The sequence below is a fragment of the Chrysemys picta genome, chromosome 6 (assembly GCF_011386835.1).
Source record: "Chrysemys picta bellii isolate R12L10 chromosome 6, ASM1138683v2, whole genome shotgun sequence".
Taxonomy (NCBI): domain Eukaryota; kingdom Metazoa; phylum Chordata; order Testudines; family Emydidae; genus Chrysemys; species Chrysemys picta.
In genome coordinates, this window is record NC_088796.1 from 2,644,121 (window position 1) to 2,660,304 (window position 16,184).

Sequence of the window (16,184 nt, forward strand, 5' to 3'; positions counted from 1 at the left end):
GGGGAGATGGCGGCCATCTTGATTGCCACCCGCCAGGCTGCCAGTGACCTGGCCTGGGGCAGCTCTTGGCTCTGGGGCCTGGGGCAGCGGGAAGCAGTGGCCATTCTGAAGGAGGACGGAAGGTCATGGGGAAGCTGCCAGCCAGGAGGAGAGGGTGGCAGTGCTGAGCTCCCCTCCTGCAGCCAGAGCCCCCTGGGAACACCACAACCCTGGTCCTGCTGCCAGCTCCTCCTTCCTGCTAGGGCCCCAAAGGAGCGACTGCTCCACCCTGCTCCCTGCTGCAGCCCGTGGCCTCTAACTCAGGGAGTCTCGTTTGCCCTCAGGTTTCACAGCTCCAAGTCGGGCAAGATCTACCTTCACGACGACATCCGGCTGCTCTTCTCCCGCAAGTCGATCGAGGTCGACTCGGGGATCCCCTACGAACTGAAATCCTTCACGGAGATGCCAAGGAACCCCTGCTACTCACCCCGGGCCTGAGCGCGGGGAGCCCCACGCCCCCCTCTCCACCCTCACCCCTGCACTTCGTAGACAAGTAAAGGGCAAGAGAGCGGAGCCGTCTCCTCCCCCAGAGGTGGGGTGGTGAGGCACAGACACACCCCTCCCTTGACAGCAGCTTCGCGCCTGTGCCAGAGTGAGCACGAGGCGGCGGGGGGGGAGGGGATGGGATCATGGAGATGGCTGCATGGCGTGAGCAGGAGCTGGTGCGCTGGCTCCTGTGCCCCCAGCGGGTCAGAGACGCCCCATGGCCTCTGGCAGCACAGCTCCAAGCCGCCCCCAGCGGGTCAGAGACGCCACTAGGCCTCTGGCAGCACAGCTCCAAGCCGTGCCCTTCAAGGGAGGCTCGGGGGCAGGCGGGGCTCGGACTGGGCGGAGCGGAGCTGGCTCCCAGGCTGTGGGGAGGGATGGAGCAGATGTCCGCTCTCAGAGGGGGAGGTACTGTATTTATTTGTATTTATTGTTGGTGGGGAGCCAGGATGGAGGGTCCACGGTGTGGCTCATAACCCAGCCTTGATCACAAGTGCAGCGAGTCTGACGGGCTCTGCTCGTGGTGCCCTGTGCATGTCGCACGCCCAGCTGGGCAGCCCAGCACGACAGCAGGAGCTGAGCAAGAGACACGCAGGACTGGAATAGCAGGGGAGACTGAGTCAGGATTGAGGGGTATCAACAGAACTGGTTGGTAGGACTGGGGCTGTGGGTTGGGATTGAGGGGCACTGGTAGGGCGGTGGGGAGCCCAGGGCTGCAGGTAGGGAGTGAGAGGCACTGGCAGAGCTGGGAGTCTGGGGGGGAGCCCAGGGCTGGGCTAGCAGGGGGCTGCAGGTCAGGAGTGAGGGGCACTGGCAGGGCTGGACATGCAGGGCCTGTGGGCTGAGACTGAGGGGTGTTGGCAGAACTGGGGGGGGGAGGGGCTCTTCTCTTGCCCTCACTAGCCTTAGTGCTCTCTACAGAAGCCCCAACTCCACCTGAGGGAACCGGAGGGCTGGCAAGCGCCCCTGCGCATGGCCCGGAGGAAAGGCCTCGTGTGGCCTGCTGGGCCCTGTCTCCCCAGGGATTGGGCCCTTGTTCAGGCAGTTGGGGGAGCCTCTGTTCCTGCTCCCCCTCCCCCTGGGGGCAAGTCCAGCCCCTGGGGTGTCCCTGGATAGCAGGGAAGTAGTTGGCTGCAGCCCTGGGGGGCAAGGGGTCTGTATTGGGGCCTCGCCCTGGCCACCCCTGCTGTTCAACGTCCATGCGAGCTGGGCTGAGCTGTGTCTGTTGTCATGGCTATTGCTACAGGAGACTTCTCAAAGGAAGCCCAAGCCCCTGTGAGTCCTCCCCCCTCCCTCCCAGAGCAGGGCTGTGGGGCACCCCGGGTTTCGGCGTGTCTGCTGCAGATTGGCGTGGCAGTGGTCCGAAGCCCAGGGCCCTCACTAACCAGGCTGTGTTGGGGCGGGGTTCTGGGGTAATACTGGCCCATGGATCCCCCTGCCCCGCTGGAGCTGGTGGGAGGTGTGGCTGTCTCTGAGGACGCAGGAAAGCCAAACCCTCCAGCTGCAGCAGAGAGCTCCTGGCCCCCAGGCGCTGGGCACGGGCTGAGTGAGGCCAAGAGGGGCCTTGCAAGTGAGAAGGGGAAGCCAGAGGGTGCACGTGGTCACTCGCTGGCCGCACGTCTGGTATGATGGGTTACAGGAGGGGGATCCTAGGGGCTGGGCTGACCCCGTAGCTCCCTGCCTGAGAGCAGAGACAGTGCTGGCCTCCCAAGGCCCCACGTGGCTGTAATTACCCCATCTCCCGCCATGGGAGATGGTCCTTCCCCTCTGTCAGTCCCTGCCTGGGCTCCTCTCTCCTGCCTGGGGAGGGTTGAGTGAGCTCTGCCGGAGTCACCGCAGCCTGGCTGACCCTTCCAGACCCAGGGGCTGAGCCCTCCAGGGGGAATTCTTGCATGTCCCTCAGCCGTGAGTCACCTGAGCTCCCCTGGCTGGGAATGAGCCGCTGCCTGCCTTGCTTGGGGCTCAGGGCAGGTGACTGGAAGTGGCTGCACTGCGGGATTGGATGGCAGGAGGAGACGGGTAGGGGGCAATGGCTCCAGCCCTGTGACCTAGCAAACTTGGGGAGAAAAGAATGGGCGGGGGGGGCGAGCACAGGGCTCAATGTTTGGGGCAGTCACAGGGATGGGATTTAGGGTCGCTTGGAGCAATATCTCCCCAGCCTGGAAGAACCCTGCAGAGAATGTTATGGAACCTGTCCTGGCCCCAGATGTGAGGGAAGTGGGGGTGGGGAGGAGGTGGCCAGAGAAATGGGGAGACCTTGGCGCTCTCCCTTGCCCAGGAGTCTGGCCTGAGATCTTGGGGGTATAAATCCGGCCCTCCCTGCGACCCAGGGTGGTGGGGAGTTAAACGAGGACCCTAAGGATGGAGTGGGAAGACCTGCACACACCTCCCCCAGCAGGATGAAGCATGAACTGTCGCATGCCAGGCCCTGGGGCTGAGGGGAAAATCCTGCAGAGCACAGTTCCTCCTTCCCTAGTGCGGATCAAGGGTGGCAGGAGTGAGGACTACAGTTCCCAGCAGGCCGTGCACCATCTCCAGCTGAGCAGCTCTTCCCACAGCAGGTGGGGAGGGACTCTATGTTAAATGGAACTTTTAGCAGCAGGCCTTTGTGCAGAGCCTGTGTCGCAGCCCAGCCGGGGCACTGGGTGGCCGGAGCGATCTCTCCATTTCAAAGGAGGCTGTCAGGCCCCTGATGGAGCGAGTGACTCCAGCCCCGCTACCTCAGGTAGTTTTTAGAGCTGCTGCTTCGTAAGTTTCATGGGAAGGCTCGGTTGTCCCCTCCCCCATGGCCCCTATAGCTGCTGGGGTGGGCACGGGCCCTCAGCGCTGTTGTTCACACAATCTTGCGTCCTGCTCCAGAAATGAGTTGGGGGAACAAACACTCACAAAAACTTGAAAAAAAAGAGAAGAAGAAATATAGTACCTGGTACTTCTCCTTTGTAATTTAATAAATGTTTGTTTGGAAACGGAACGCAGGGGGTTGTCTTCGTTGTGCTAAGAGGAGAGGCCAGATGGCCAGTGGTAGGTCACTAGCCTGGGATTTGGGAGACCCGGAATAGTCCCTGCTCTGCCACAGATGCCCAGTGTGACCCTAGGCATGTCCTTTAGTCCCTCTGCCTAACAGCATTTCCTGCCTCACGGGGGGGGGGGGGGGGGGGGTTGTGAGCACAAACGCATTGAAGATCATATCAGGCTCCCACTTTCCATAGGTACGGTGGCTAGGCGAGCAGAGAGGCTGCCGTGGCTGGGGCCAGAGCTCGGCTGAAGAACGGAGCTGCGTTAGAGCTCATCCTTCGTGGTTTCAGGCTCCTGCTCAAGCCAGGAGGTCGCTACTCTGGCGGGTACAGCTAGTGCCCAGGGCTACTGAACCTTCCATAGTGGACACCATCAAAAGGACGGTTTCTCTAGCTCCTTTCATGGTGTGTAGGTGTCGAGTGTGCTTTGCAGCCATAGCAGTGCCTGGCAGCCACCTCTGGGCTGGAACCCTGCAGCTGGTTCAACAGCACCCAGCAACACTTCACAATAGGTCAGGGCAGAGAGCGAACAAGAATCCCAAACCCCAGTGAAGCTGCAGGGGCAGGCAAAGTGCAATGAGGCGAGCTGGCATTCAGCCATGATGCTGAGTTTAAGGCCCTGATTAGGGGGTCTTCCAGAGTACCCATGGTCTGATCTTGAAGCCCCCACTTCCCTGAAAGTTGGTGCCTCCTTTTTGCCCTCGTTCCATGTTCTCCCCTGACTGCTCAATGCCACCATTAGTAAAACACCAGACCTGAGCTGGACTGTGGTGACAGGACACCAGTGTCTTCCAAGGTGAAGCAGCCCAAGCGGTGCCCCTGATTGCTGGGAAGTGTGAGGTCTTTGGGGGACGGGCTCAGGACAGTCACTGCCTGCCCCAGCAGGACGGGGTTCAGGCCAAACTTATGAGCAGCCTACCCAGGAATGGCCTGTACAGAGGCTGCCTACGCTGAGGGAGGTTGGGACATACCTTAAGCTGGGATAATGGCACCGTGCTCCCAGATCCTCTGACTGGCACTAGACCTACTCAGTGCATCATCGGTGCAGATCCTCCTGCCAGAGGCTGTCACAGGCGCTGGGACTGGCCCCTATGGCGCAAGGAGATAAAGGGGAGCACGGCCCTAAAGTGGCATTTGGTGCCAAGACCCATCCGACAAATCCGGCCTGAGAGCTGCTCTCACACTGAACATGCTTTGTACAGCTCGCGTGCCCCTTCTCCCTCTGTACGTGCAGGAAAAGCTGGTATCGAGTGCTGTGCCTGGAGTTCTCCGCCAGCCTGCGGGCAGCAGAGGGGAATTCTGGGCTCCATCTCCCTGCAGATGGAAGTGTGTTATTAGTGAGTGAGGTGGCGGTTAGGTAAAGCTGCACAGAGGGGCCAAGTCCCTGCTCCAGGCAGTCTCCACTCTACCCTTCATTCTGCATCCCCCCAAAGTATGCTGGCCACGGGCCAGAGCAGATAGAGATGGTCCCTGCCCCAAAGAGCAGGGGGTAAGGGGCAGTAGGGAGGCACAGGGGGCAAGGCTGAGACCAGAGGTATCCCATGGTACCTCAGTGAAATGCCTGTGCTCCGTGGCTGCACGGTGGGGACCAGGGGCAGCCCGAGGAGGGATTCACGGGAATGGGGGGCAGCAGCTGCCACAGCAGCCCTGGGAACAGGCTCTAGCCCAGGGGTGGGCAAACGTTTTGGCCTGAGGGCCACATCGGGGAATAGAAATTGTACGGCGGGCCATGAATGCTCACAAAATTGGGGTGGGGGTGAGGGCTCTGGGGTGGGGCCTGAAATGAGAAGTTCAAGGTGTGGGAGGGGAGTAGGGTGCAAAGGGAGATGAGGGCTCTGGCTGGGGGTGAGGAGTTGGGGGTGAGGAGTTGGGGGTGCAGGCTCTGGGGTGGGGATGAGGAGTTGGGGTGCAGGCTCTGAGGTGGGGAGTTGGGGGTGCAGGCTCTGGGGTGGGGCTGGGGGGTGAGGAGTTGGGGGTGCAGGCTCTGGCTGGGGGGTGCAGGCTCTGGGGTGGGGCTGGGGATGAGGAGTTGGGGGTGCAGGCTCTGGCTGGGGGGTGCAGGCTCTGGGGTGGGGCTGGGGGTGAGGAGTTGGGGGTGCAGGCTCTGGCTGGGGGGTGCAGGCTCTGGGGGTGGGGGCTGGGGATGAGGAGTTGGGGGGTGCAGGCTCTGGCTGGGGGGTGCAGGCTCTGGGGTGGGGCTGGGGGTGAGGAGTTGGGGGTGCAGGCTCTGGCTGGGGGGGTGCAGGCTCTGGGGTGGGGCTGGGGGTGAGGAGCTGGGGGTGCAGGCTCTAGGGTAAGCAGTCGGGGATGAGTTGGGGGGTGCAGGCTCTGGGGGTGGGGCTGGGGGTGCAGGGTGGGGCTGGGGATGAGGAGTTGGGGGTGCAGGGTGGGGCTGGGGATGAGGAGCTGGGGATGAGGAGTTGGGGGTGCAGGGTGGGGCTGGGGATGAGGAGCTGGGGATGAGGAGTTGGGGGTGCAGGGTGGGGCTGGGGATGAGGAGCTGGGGATGAGGAGTTGGGGGTGCAGGCTCTGGGGTGGGGATGAGGAGTTGGGGGTGCAGGGTGGGGCTGGGGATGAGGAGCTGGGGATGAGGAGTTGGGGGTGCAGGGTGGGGCTGGGGATGAGGAGCTGGGGATGAGGAGTTGGGGGTGCAGGCTCTGGGGTGGGGATGAGGAGTTGGGGGTGCAGGGTGGGGCTGGGGATGAGGAGCTGGGGATGAGGAGTTGGGGGTGCAGGCTCTGGGGTGGGGATGAGGAGCTGGGGATGCAGGGTGGGGCTGGGGATGAGGAGCTGGGGATGAGGAGTTGGGGGTGCAGGCTCTGGGGTGGGGATGAGGAGCTGGGGATGCAGGGTGGGGCTGGGGATGAGGAGCTGGGGATGAGGAGTTGGGGGTGCAGGCTCTGGGGTGGGGATGAGGAGCTGGGGATGCAGGGTGGGGCTGGGGATGAGGAGCTGGGGATGAGGAGTTGGGGGTGCAGGCTCTGGGGTGGGGATGAGGAGTTGGGGGTGCAGGCTCTGGGGTGGGGCTGGGGGTGAGGAATTGGGGGTGCAGGAGGGGGCTCCAGGCTGGGGCCGAGGGGCTCAGCGGGGAAGGAGGCGGATCAGGGGTTTGGGGCATGGGGAGGGGTTCAAGGGGGCAGGCGCCGAGCGGTGCTCACCCCAAGCGGCTCCGGGAAGCAGCGGCCACGTCCCCCCTCTGGCTCCTGCGCGCCGCCCCCGCCAGGCAGCTCCCGGCCAATGGGCGCTGCGGAGGCGGTGCCTGGGGCGGGGCAGAGCCCCCTTGGCTTGCCCGGTGTCTTGGAGCCGGAGCGGGGCCAGGCCGCGGCTTCTGGGACCTGCACGAGCGGCGCCCGACCCCTCCCGCCCGGAACAGAACCCAGGTGTCCCGGCCAGGACGCCGGAGGAGCGGGGAACGCTGGGTGAGGAGCAGCGATCGCAGCCGGCTGACCGGAACCGGAAGACTGAGGGTTGTCGCACCCGGCTGGAGGGACGCTCTGTCCTGACGACTCGCTGGTGACAGCGCCGGGAACAGCGCTCCAAGGGGGCGGGGCGGTACGGGCCGCGGGGGACGCTCTGGCCCAGCGTCTCCCTGGTCTCGGGGGTGGCCGGAGTGTTTCCTGGGGGAAGGGTTTCGCGGGGAACCGCGCGTCTGCCGCAGCCGGAAGTGTTCCCGGCGGAGCGGGAGGAGTGGGGACCGGCCGCACACACCCGCTTCCGGCTGGGCGCGATGCTGGGCCGGGCGGCGAGCGGGACCGGGCGGCTCCTGCTGCAGGTGCGAGGCCGGGGCGGGACCGGCTCCCCCGGGACGCGCCAGGATCCGCCCGTCCCCCAGCACCCCCTGGCCCCGCGGTTTGGGACAGGAAGTGGAGGGAGCGTTGGGAGAGCCACGCGGGCTGGCATGGACACCCCTCCCCCCCGGGGCTCGCGCTGCCCCCTGGCGAGCTGGGGCTCCCCTGGGCTGAGTCCCCGCTGGGTGGGGGGGGGGGGGGCAGGTCGGGGCTGGCGGGGGGAGGGGCACTTATTGCACACTCATGGCCTGACTTGACTCTTCCCCCTTCTCTCCCCAGAGCTCCCGGTGGCCGGGGCCCGGGGCATGGCTGGCCCCAGCCCCAAAGCGATGCTCCTCCAGTCTGCCCAGGAACACCATGGTGCTCTTCGTGCCCCAGCAGGAGGCCTGGGTGGTGGAGCGAATGGGCAGATTTCACCGCATCCTGGAGCCCGTAAGGAGCCTCCTCGCCCCCTGAAGTCTGAGCGAGGGGCCCCCTGTGCGGAGTATGGAGCAAAAGGGATTGTGCTGCCAGCTCCCATTCCCTTGCATCAGTCCTGTGCTTCACGCTCCTCCTCTTGCTGGCCCGTGGGGGCTGGGCTGACTCCCCTGCCTGGCTTCATCAGCCAGCAGTGGCTGCAGAAACAGCGGGTTCCTCTTCTGGGGGAGTGGGAGGAAATTCCTGCCAGTGCTCCCACCCATCTGCTATGATGGGCCCGATGGGGAGTGCGAGTAGGTCTCTGTGAGATGGGGTGGGGGAAGCGTTAGAGCAGAAAGATCATAGCGGCTCCACCACCCCACACACACACTCATTCCTGATGGGGAGAGGTGATGAAAGCTAGAACCTGAATATACTCGGTCTATGTTTTTCCTTGCTGAGTGCACCTGCCCTTCTGGGGTCTCCTGGTCCTCTTGCCCTGGCTGGATAGTGGGAGGGGGGAGCTCCAGGTGGGGCTACGTTCTTGGCCGGAGAGAGATTTCCCTTACAGAGCATTAGACTGTTTGTAGTCCCTGTGCCATCCCAAGCTCTCTTTCTGTGGTAATCTCACCAGTCACCAGCTGGTGGTGCTGCAGGCACAAAGAGCGAGGCGATTGTGAACATGGGCATCTAAGGTGGTAGGTGGAAATAGGGTGACCAGATGTCCCGATTTTATAGGGACAGTCCAGATATTTGGGGCTTTTTCTTATATAGGCCCTTATTACCCCCACCCCCTGTCATGATTTTTCACACTTGCTATCTGGTCACCCTAGGTGGAAACGGCTGGGAAGCCGAACGCCCTGAGTGTGTAGAGCGAGTCAGGAATGGTGTCTCTAGCCTCTGTTTGCAGAAGCTGGGAATGGGCGACAGGGGATGGATCACTTGATGATTCCCTGTTCTGTTCATTCCCTCTGGGGCACCTGGCATTGGCCGCTATCGGAAGACAGGATACTGGGCTAGATGGACCCTTGGTCTGACCCAGTGTGGCCGTTCTTGTGGGTCCATTGCACCCCCGGGGGCTACCCCTACACCCAGTGTGCGCTCAAGTTGCCCATGCAGTAGTCTCCAGCTTTGCTGTCCAGTTGGTGGGAGCTGACCCAGCATCCTGCTGTGTTCCCCTCTGCTCTGAGGCCAGGACACTGGGCTTTACCTGCGGCTTTCTCTGCTCTCTTCCCAGGGTTTGAATTTCCAAATCCCACTGCTGGATCGGATCCGCTACGTACAGAGCCTCAAGGAAATCGTCATCAATGTCCCGGAGCAGTCGGCCGTCACGCTGGGTGAGGAGGAGCTCATCTGCCCTGCCTCCCCCTCTCTGCATCCCAGGGGGCGGGGCTGCGGCCGGGGGTGGGAGCCTTGTGGATTCCTCGGCTAGTACATGCAGATCTGCCCCTGGGGACCTGGACTTGGCCTTGTTCGTAGCGCTTTGGAAATGGGAAGTAGAGTATCCCCGTGAGTCCCTGCCTGATCCGTCCCTCTCGACGGGGGCAGGCTGCAGCTGCCACTTCCTCCCTGCAGGATCCAGGGAGATGCTGCCCTGGTGACAGGAATGTTCTCCTTTTCCCTCGCAGATAATGTCACCCTGCAGATAGATGGCGTCCTGTACCTGCGGATCATGGACCCCTATAAGGTACCAGCGGGGCTCAGCGTGGCCACAGAGATGCAAGGCGGCCACCTCCCACGGTGTCAGCATCGGCTAATGCTCCCTGCCCTGCACAGCTGGCAGCTGCTCGTGCAGAAAAACTGGGGGTGGGGGATCTCTGTCGTCACTGGAAGGACCAAGGCCTGGAGCAGGGGAGGGATGCAGGGGCTGACTGGTCCCAGCCCTGGAGGGAGAGGCTGGGAGGTCACCTCCTCATTGTTCCAGCCTGGCTTTTGCCAGGCCTTTAACCTCTGCTCCTGAGCATGGAGGGGCTTGGCCCTGCAGCTCCCAGCTGCCTTGGTGTAGTGGGAAGACGCTGACCATGCTGCTCTTCCCCCCCTCATCATCCTCTCGTTCCATGGGATCTGGGCCTGGTCTCCAGAGCAGTGGGGGTGGTTCAGAGCTCTGTGTCCCAGCCCCGCTGTCCCTGCCAGGGCTCTTAACGCCAGCCCTGGAGGCTGTGGGCCTGGGGACTAGACCGGCCTGCAGTGACATGTGGACGCTCAGGCAGTGCTGACAGGGCTCTGTTGGGAGGTAGGCCTTGGACTCTGGTTCCCGTAGCCCGGCCTGCTTCAGGGTCTCCCCTGGGTTTGCTGCGTTGAGGACGCTGGCAGGGGCTGGATGCTGATACTCCAGCTTGGGCCCTGTCTCTGAAAGATCCTGGTGCAGACACAGGCTCTGGGGCCTGGACTCTGTCTGGCCTCAGAGGTGTGTGTCTGTTGTTGCACTAGGTCCAGCAGAAAGGCCCGGCCCCAGGGGAGCGGCTGTCTGAACTGGCCACTCTGGGGAGAGCTCCACCCCACTGGCCAGTGAGGGAGGGGGCTGGCAGGAGCCTAAGTGGCTGCTGCGGGGCAGGATTCTTGGGTGCTGAGTCTGATCGTGGTCTCTGCTCCCCCTTTCCAGGCCAGTTACGGGGTGGAGGACCCCGAGTACGCCGTGACCCAGCTGGCCCAGACCACCATGAGGTCCGAGCTGGGCAAAATCTCCCTGGACAAAGTCTTCCGGGTAAGTTATGGGCCGGTGGGCTCCTGAGCCTTACGGGGTCTGCCCTTGGCTGCTGGCTTCAGCGCACTGCTGGGAGCCGCCCCTGTGACCTGCAGGGCCGGGGGGGCAGTGAGTGTGTTGGGGGCCGGGGGGCAGTGTTGGGGCAGTGTTTGTTCTCAGAGGTATTTCGCCAGCCGAGGGGCGTGGGGGCAGGGAGTCCAGCGCGTGGGGAGTCAAGGAGCTGGCAGCAGCAGCACCTCTGGGTGTCAGGGGCATTGGCACTGACGGGGTCCCCTCCAGCCAGACGTTTCCTCTTCAAACAACCAAACTCCCTCAGCTCAGGGCACTCCCTGGGCCTCTCCAGCGAGGCCCCAAACCCCAGGAAGGGTCCCAGCCTCGCGGGTCCCTGTTGAACGGAGCGACTCTTGCTGACATTTAGTCTGAGCACCGGACGCAGGGTAAGGAGGGGCCCTGCCTGGATCTCACACCAAGGAGGTCGCTAGCCCGCGCCCCTCTCCCTGCGGCACGAACCCCTGGGTGACGGATGCTCTGTGCCAGGACCCGGCTGGCTTGGCCCCCTGCACGTAGAGAGCAGCTGCTGTTGGTGGCAGGCTGTGCCTGGCTGTGTCCCTGCCTCCCAGAGCTGGAGACGTGGGCTGAGGGAACCATGTCCCCGTGAATGGCTGTCCCGTGTGAGCCGGGCTGAGTTTGTCTGCCTGCTGCTCCTGTTGTCAGCATTGCTGATGTGTCCTGGGTGCCTGCGCTACCCCAGTCTCTGCCCATGACCAGGGTGGGGGGCAGTCGGCTCTGCCCTATAGCCACGGGCCATGGTTCTGGCAAGAGGGTCTTCCCGGGCTGGATTTGGCCCCTCCCCTCCAAAGGGGCAGGGCCTTGCTGTTTCTCGGCCCCCGTCTCACTGCACTCCCACTCCCGGGTTCCTGTGCCTTCTCCAGGAGCGGAGTCCCTCAATGCCTGCATCGTGGATGCCATCAACCAGGCCTCGGACTGTTGGGGCATCCGGTGCCTGCGCTACGAGATCAAGGACATCCACGTTCCTCCCCGGGTGAAGGAGTCCATGCAGATGCAGGTCAGCCGATAGCCTGGCCACACCCTGTGCTCTCCGCGTGCAGGCGGGGCTGGGTGGGGGCCGATCTCGGGTTTCAGTCCCAGTCCCTATGGGCTCCCCTCCTCCAGAGCTGGTTAGCGGCACAGGCCGTGAACGCTGCCTGGCCAGGCCAGTACCTCTGGTGAGCACAGAGCGGGGATCTGCAGCTCAGAAGTCCCATCCCCCCACTCTCAGCAGGCCGAGCAGGGCCCCGTCCCCAGGGATCTCAGCTGAGCTCATGGGGCGAGAAGGGGAGAAGTGCTGGCGTCTGCGGCTGAGGAGAACGAGCGTGGTCACTCTGCGCACACAGTGGCTGGGTACCACGGTACTCCTTTGGCTGCTGCCTTCAGGACCTGCCAGCGCCCCCTTCAGGCAAAGGGCTGGCGCCAGGCTGAGAGACTCTCCTGATGCTCAGGCTTGAAGGGGGCAGCACGAGGGCCTCCCACTGAGAGTGCCTGGTTTGCAGTCGCAGGGTGCGGTCGGAGAGATTCGGCAGGAGCTCCGGCCGGCTGGGCTGGGGCGTCAGAGGGGAGCTGGGGAGCCAGGCCCAGAGCGAGCCGTGTAGGCTGGTGGGCTCCAGGAGGAGGAGGAGGAAGTCTGTGGGTGAGAGCTGCAGCTGTTTCTCAGGGACGGCCCCATGGAGAGGGCAGTGCCCTCATGGGGCTCGCTTGGTGCCCAGCAGGAATGTCTTAACCCCTTGGGAGCAGCACGGCCCTGCCTGGAGGAGATGAAAGGTGCCCCCTGCTCTTGCCCCTCCCTTTGTCCCCTAGAGGAGGGGCAATCTGTGGGGTGGCTGCAGCATCCGCCCCGGTGCTTTGGTTCCAGGTGGAGGCAGAGAGACGGAAACGGGCGACAGTGCTGGAGTCAGAGGGGACCAGGGAATCTGAGATCAACGTGGCAGAGGGGCGGAAGCAGGCCCAGATCCTGGCCTCCGAGGCCGAGAAGGCCGAACAGATCAACAAAGCTGCTGGTAACGCGTTGGGGCTCTGGGGCGGGGCTAGGCTCCAGGCTGTCCGTGCTGCAGAGAGCTGGTCCCTGGGCAGGGGCGGGGGCATCAGGCCCACTCACTCGAGTGACAGCAGTAGGCTTTCCTCCTGCCAGCCCTGCGCTGAGCAGGACCTGTGGGGTATTTAACTGAGACCTGGGTGTGGTGTGGACTAGTACTGTGGGGCTGCAGTCTGAGCTGCTGTGGGCTGGCTGTGCGGGGAGGCACACTCGGGGGGGAAGCTTGCCTTCCTGCTGCCGTCAGTCTCCCAGGCTTGGGGCAGAGCACGAAGCTCTCCTGGTACAGAGACAGAGAAGTCTCAGCCACGTGGCAGCGATCCCTGGAGCCCACTTCCCTTTCCCCGCTGCTTCTCTCTGCTCTCCCCTGACTCCTGCTCTCCTACCTTTCCGTCCCAGGGGAGGCCAATGCCATGCTGGCCAAGGCCAAGGCCAAAGCAGAAGCTATTCGGCTCCTGGCTGACGCTCTGACGCAGCAGGTGAGTGCCGGTTGCTGGGGAGGCCGAGGCTGTGCCAGGCCCTTGCTCTCTGTTGGTGTTGAGGCTGGGTGTTGGGGGACTCTCCTCCGCGGCGGCCTTTCCTCCTGATCCCGCAGCCTAGCTGGCAAGAGGCTTTCCCAGCATGCATTGGGCTGAGTGTGTTACCCACGAGGGAGTTACACAGCTCACCCCAAGCCCCTACCCGTGGAGCCCCCACTCTGGAGCCTCCGTTCGTGCCATGGTCGCAGACCAGTGGCCATGGGGAGGATGGTGCGTGGGGTCTGCAGGGGAGACCTGCTGCCGGAGGAATCACCACAGGGGTTGGCAGCAGTGCCCAGAGGCTCCCGGGCCGCGCTGTGCTGGACACAGCACTGCCACACCCCTGCCCCACAGACGACTGCAGCTTCCGGCTCCCCTTCAGCACACTGGGGACCCCTCCTCCTCCCTTTCCCCTCCCTGAGGAGATCCCACCTCCTGAGCCCTCACCTCCCAGGAGACCTTCCAGCTCCTGCCGCTGCTGCGGTGTGCCCCTGCCCAGCTGGGGGGGAGAGGGGGTGCCCGGCAGGGAGCGGGGGAGTTGGTTACAGCCCATTGGGATTCCCCCTGGGGTTAGCTGGTTTCCCATTTTCAGACCCATCCCCAGAACTTCCTAACCCTAATCCAGAGCCCCACCGCTTCCCAGACATGGCCACTGAGCCTCCCCTCGCTCTGTGGGGTACAGGGGCCCAGCGTCTGGCTGGGGGGCAGCCCCTCCCATTGTGCTGTGTGCGCAGTGTGACCCTCTCCACCCCTCTCCAGAACGGCAACGCAGCTGCCTCCCTGGCTGTGGCGGAGCAGTATGTGAGCGCCTTCTCCAAGCTGGCCAAGGACTCCAACACCATCCTGCTGCCCTCCAACACTGGGGACGTCACCAGCATGGTCACGCAGGTCAGTACAGGGCAGCGCTGCCTGACAGCCTGCTGGGCCCGTGGGCCGCAGCAGAGAACCCAGCGGCTGCAGAGCCCAAGGGGGGGAAGGAGAGAAGTTGCCCCAGGGGCAGGGGTGGGAATTTACTGACACGAAGACTCCTGGGGGGAGAATTCGTCATGGGACCTGGCAGAGCTGTGGTCCCTGCCAAGGCAGCTTGTGGCCGCACACAGGGAAGGGAAGCCAGCTACCTGCTCTGGGGCTGGCCAGGCCAGAGACGCTGCCTTGTCCTGTGCTGTAAGCACAGCAGGCAGGAGGCCCTTCCATGGAGACCTGGGCAAGGCGAGGTCTGAGCTCCCTGCCAGGTTCCACACTGTCTCCTTGGGGTGGGAGTTAGCGTCGCCCTTGTCTGTCACTGGGCCAGGCCAAGGGGAGTCAGAGCACCTTGGCACAGGGAGCCATGGGGCACTGGGAAGGGGGGTGTCAGCCCTCCAGAGCTGCCTTTCCTAGCGTTGAGAAGTAGCCCAGCGAACCCTGGGGAGTGAGCTGCAGCTGGTGGTGACGCTCGACATAGGCCGTTCTCGCCTGGCCTGCCCTGCGACGCCCGCGCGGTCCCTGCCTTGGCACCTGCTGTGGCAGAGCTCTGAGCAGGGCAGCCCCTACTGAGAGCCTGTTCCGTCCCCCGGCTGCACCCTGCAGTGCCTGAGTCCTGCTGTATTCATAGCACTTGCTGGGTCTCCCTTCCTTCCCCTTTCCCCAGGCCCTGGGCATCTACGGTGCCCTGACCAAACCACCAGCTGCCAAGAGCCCGGAAGTGACCCCACCAGCCCTCGAGGTCCCAAGTGCGCCCCCACAGAGCTGCCTGAGGCGGATCAGGTGAATTCCAGCTAGCAGAGGAACCCGGAAGACATGGATCACTGTGAACAAACTGCTGTGGCAGCACCTGTCATGGAGCGTGGCACCCCGTCTCCTGCCATGGGGGGAACCTTGCAGGACGCCTGCCGGGGGGGGGTCACGCCCTGCAACTCTCCCCGATCAGACTCTCTCCGCCCTCTTTTTGGTTCTTATTTTTATTTGGATTTAATCATGTAATAAAGGAGATGGCACCGGAGCCGCAGCTCGTGTCCTCAGCCTTGGTGCAGGAGGGGGTGGCAGTTCCTCTGCACCTGGGAGGGTCGGTGACGTAGGACTGGGCAGATGGGATGAGACCCGGGGCCCATCCAGCCCCGTCTCCTGTCTCTGCCAGTGCCTGGCACCAGCTGCTGCTGTGGAAGGTGCGACAGCCCCTCTCAGGGGCAGTTCTGGGATAACCTGTCTTCAGGGAGTCTCCTTCCAGTAGTTAGGATGGTTGAGGCCAGAAATAGATTTTATATCCCACCCCAAACACTCTTAATGCTTTCCTAACTCTGGCTGTTGGCACTCATAGAACTGTCCCAGCCCTCTTTGAATTTTAAGTTCAGTGAGTGAGGTCATGCAGCAGTGAGTTCCACAGGCTAATTACACATGATTTCAGAGTTTGCTGCTGCAGTGACCTGGCTAGGCTAGGCCAGGCTGTGAGGAGAGGCGGGGCAAACCAAGACAAAAGGGATAAGTTCAGATTGTTAGAACTTTATAAGGAAACTCAAAAATTGTAGCCGAAGCATAAAATAGAATATTATCAAGAACTTGCTACTTATATTAATAAACCCCAAGTTACCAACACATTAACCTTGGCAAGCTTGTCCACCCAGCTCTTCCTTCCTCCGCAGTTATTACCAAATACGTTGTTATTAACCGGAACAAAAGAAATTACTCAGCAGGGTTTTTCTCTCCTTGGCTGTAAGTCCAGCTCACTCTTGCTGTCCCGTCCTTTGCTTCTCTTCAGCTTGTAGCTCTCCTTAGATCCAGCGTTCCTGTGCTGTACCTGTTTGCTGTCAGTTCAGCCACACGTGGGTTTCTTCACCTAGGGCCTCGCTTGTCCATTCTGTCACAAGCTGCTCACACAGTCATTCTCTCTATTCACACACTTTATGTCCTGTGCGATTGTGTGCCTCGTTTCCTGTTTTCGGGATCCGTTTTCATCTAATGCAGGTTCACAATCAGTTCCCTTTTTCACTAGCTATATTTCCTTTCAGTATTTCCCTGGCTACTCCGCTAAGATTTGATTTCCCTCTACTTCCTTTCTCTCATTCTTTCTGTTCACATATCCAGGTCTATCTTTTCCTACTTCTCCTGACCGGAAACCTTTCCAATTTTCCTTCCTTCCTCCTCCTCGCTTCCCAGGCTCCTGCTTGTATTCTCCTGTTC

The 16,184-nt window shown here is 62.6% G+C and overlaps 3 protein-coding genes across 10 annotated transcripts in view; 2 read left to right on the top strand and 1 right to left on the bottom strand.

Annotated features, from left to right (window-relative positions):
• The window catches only part of ATOSB (atos homolog B), a 69,977-nt gene extending 66,481 nt beyond the window's left edge, over positions 1-3,496 (top strand). For all 8 annotated transcript variants that reach the window (XM_065598614.1, XM_005311697.4, XM_024112312.3 and 5 more), the window contains one exon: positions 324-3,496. In XM_065598614.1, the coding sequence (XP_065454686.1) occupies positions 324-477 (154 nt within the window). In that variant the 3' untranslated portion in view covers positions 478-3,496. The remainder of the gene's footprint in view (positions 1-323) is intronic.
• LOC135984176 (uncharacterized) lies at positions 3,448-7,485 on the bottom strand. Its single transcript, XM_065598618.1, has 2 exons — positions 6,698-7,485; positions 3,448-4,853 (listed from the first exon to the last, which is right to left on the bottom strand). The coding sequence occupies exons 1-2, from the start codon at positions 7,437-7,439 to the stop codon at positions 4,576-4,578; spliced, it is 1,020 nt and encodes a 339-aa protein (XP_065454690.1). The 5' UTR covers positions 7,440-7,485; the 3' UTR covers positions 3,448-4,575.
• STOML2 (stomatin like 2) lies at positions 7,176-15,009 on the top strand. The gene is given in 11 exon segments (XM_065598619.1): positions 7,176-7,311; positions 7,607-7,759; positions 8,961-9,060; positions 9,352-9,410; positions 10,326-10,431; positions 11,363-11,493; positions 12,337-12,481; positions 12,913-12,992; positions 13,791-13,919; positions 14,659-14,731; positions 14,734-15,009. Coding segments are annotated over 11 exon segments (1,077 nt in total). The 5' UTR covers positions 7,176-7,266; the 3' UTR covers positions 14,790-15,009.
• The last annotated feature ends 1,175 nt before the right edge of the window (positions 15,010-16,184 follow it).

Coding starts and splice junctions, on each gene's coding strand:
- LOC135984176 (XM_065598618.1), bottom strand. CDS start 7,439: ATGCCAGCCCGCGTGGCTCTCCCAACGCTCCCTCCACTTCCTGTCCCA. Junction 4,854..6,697: donor GCTTCCCGGAGCCGCTTGGG/GTGAGCACCGCT, acceptor TTCCATCTGCAG/GGAGATGGAGCCCAGAATTC.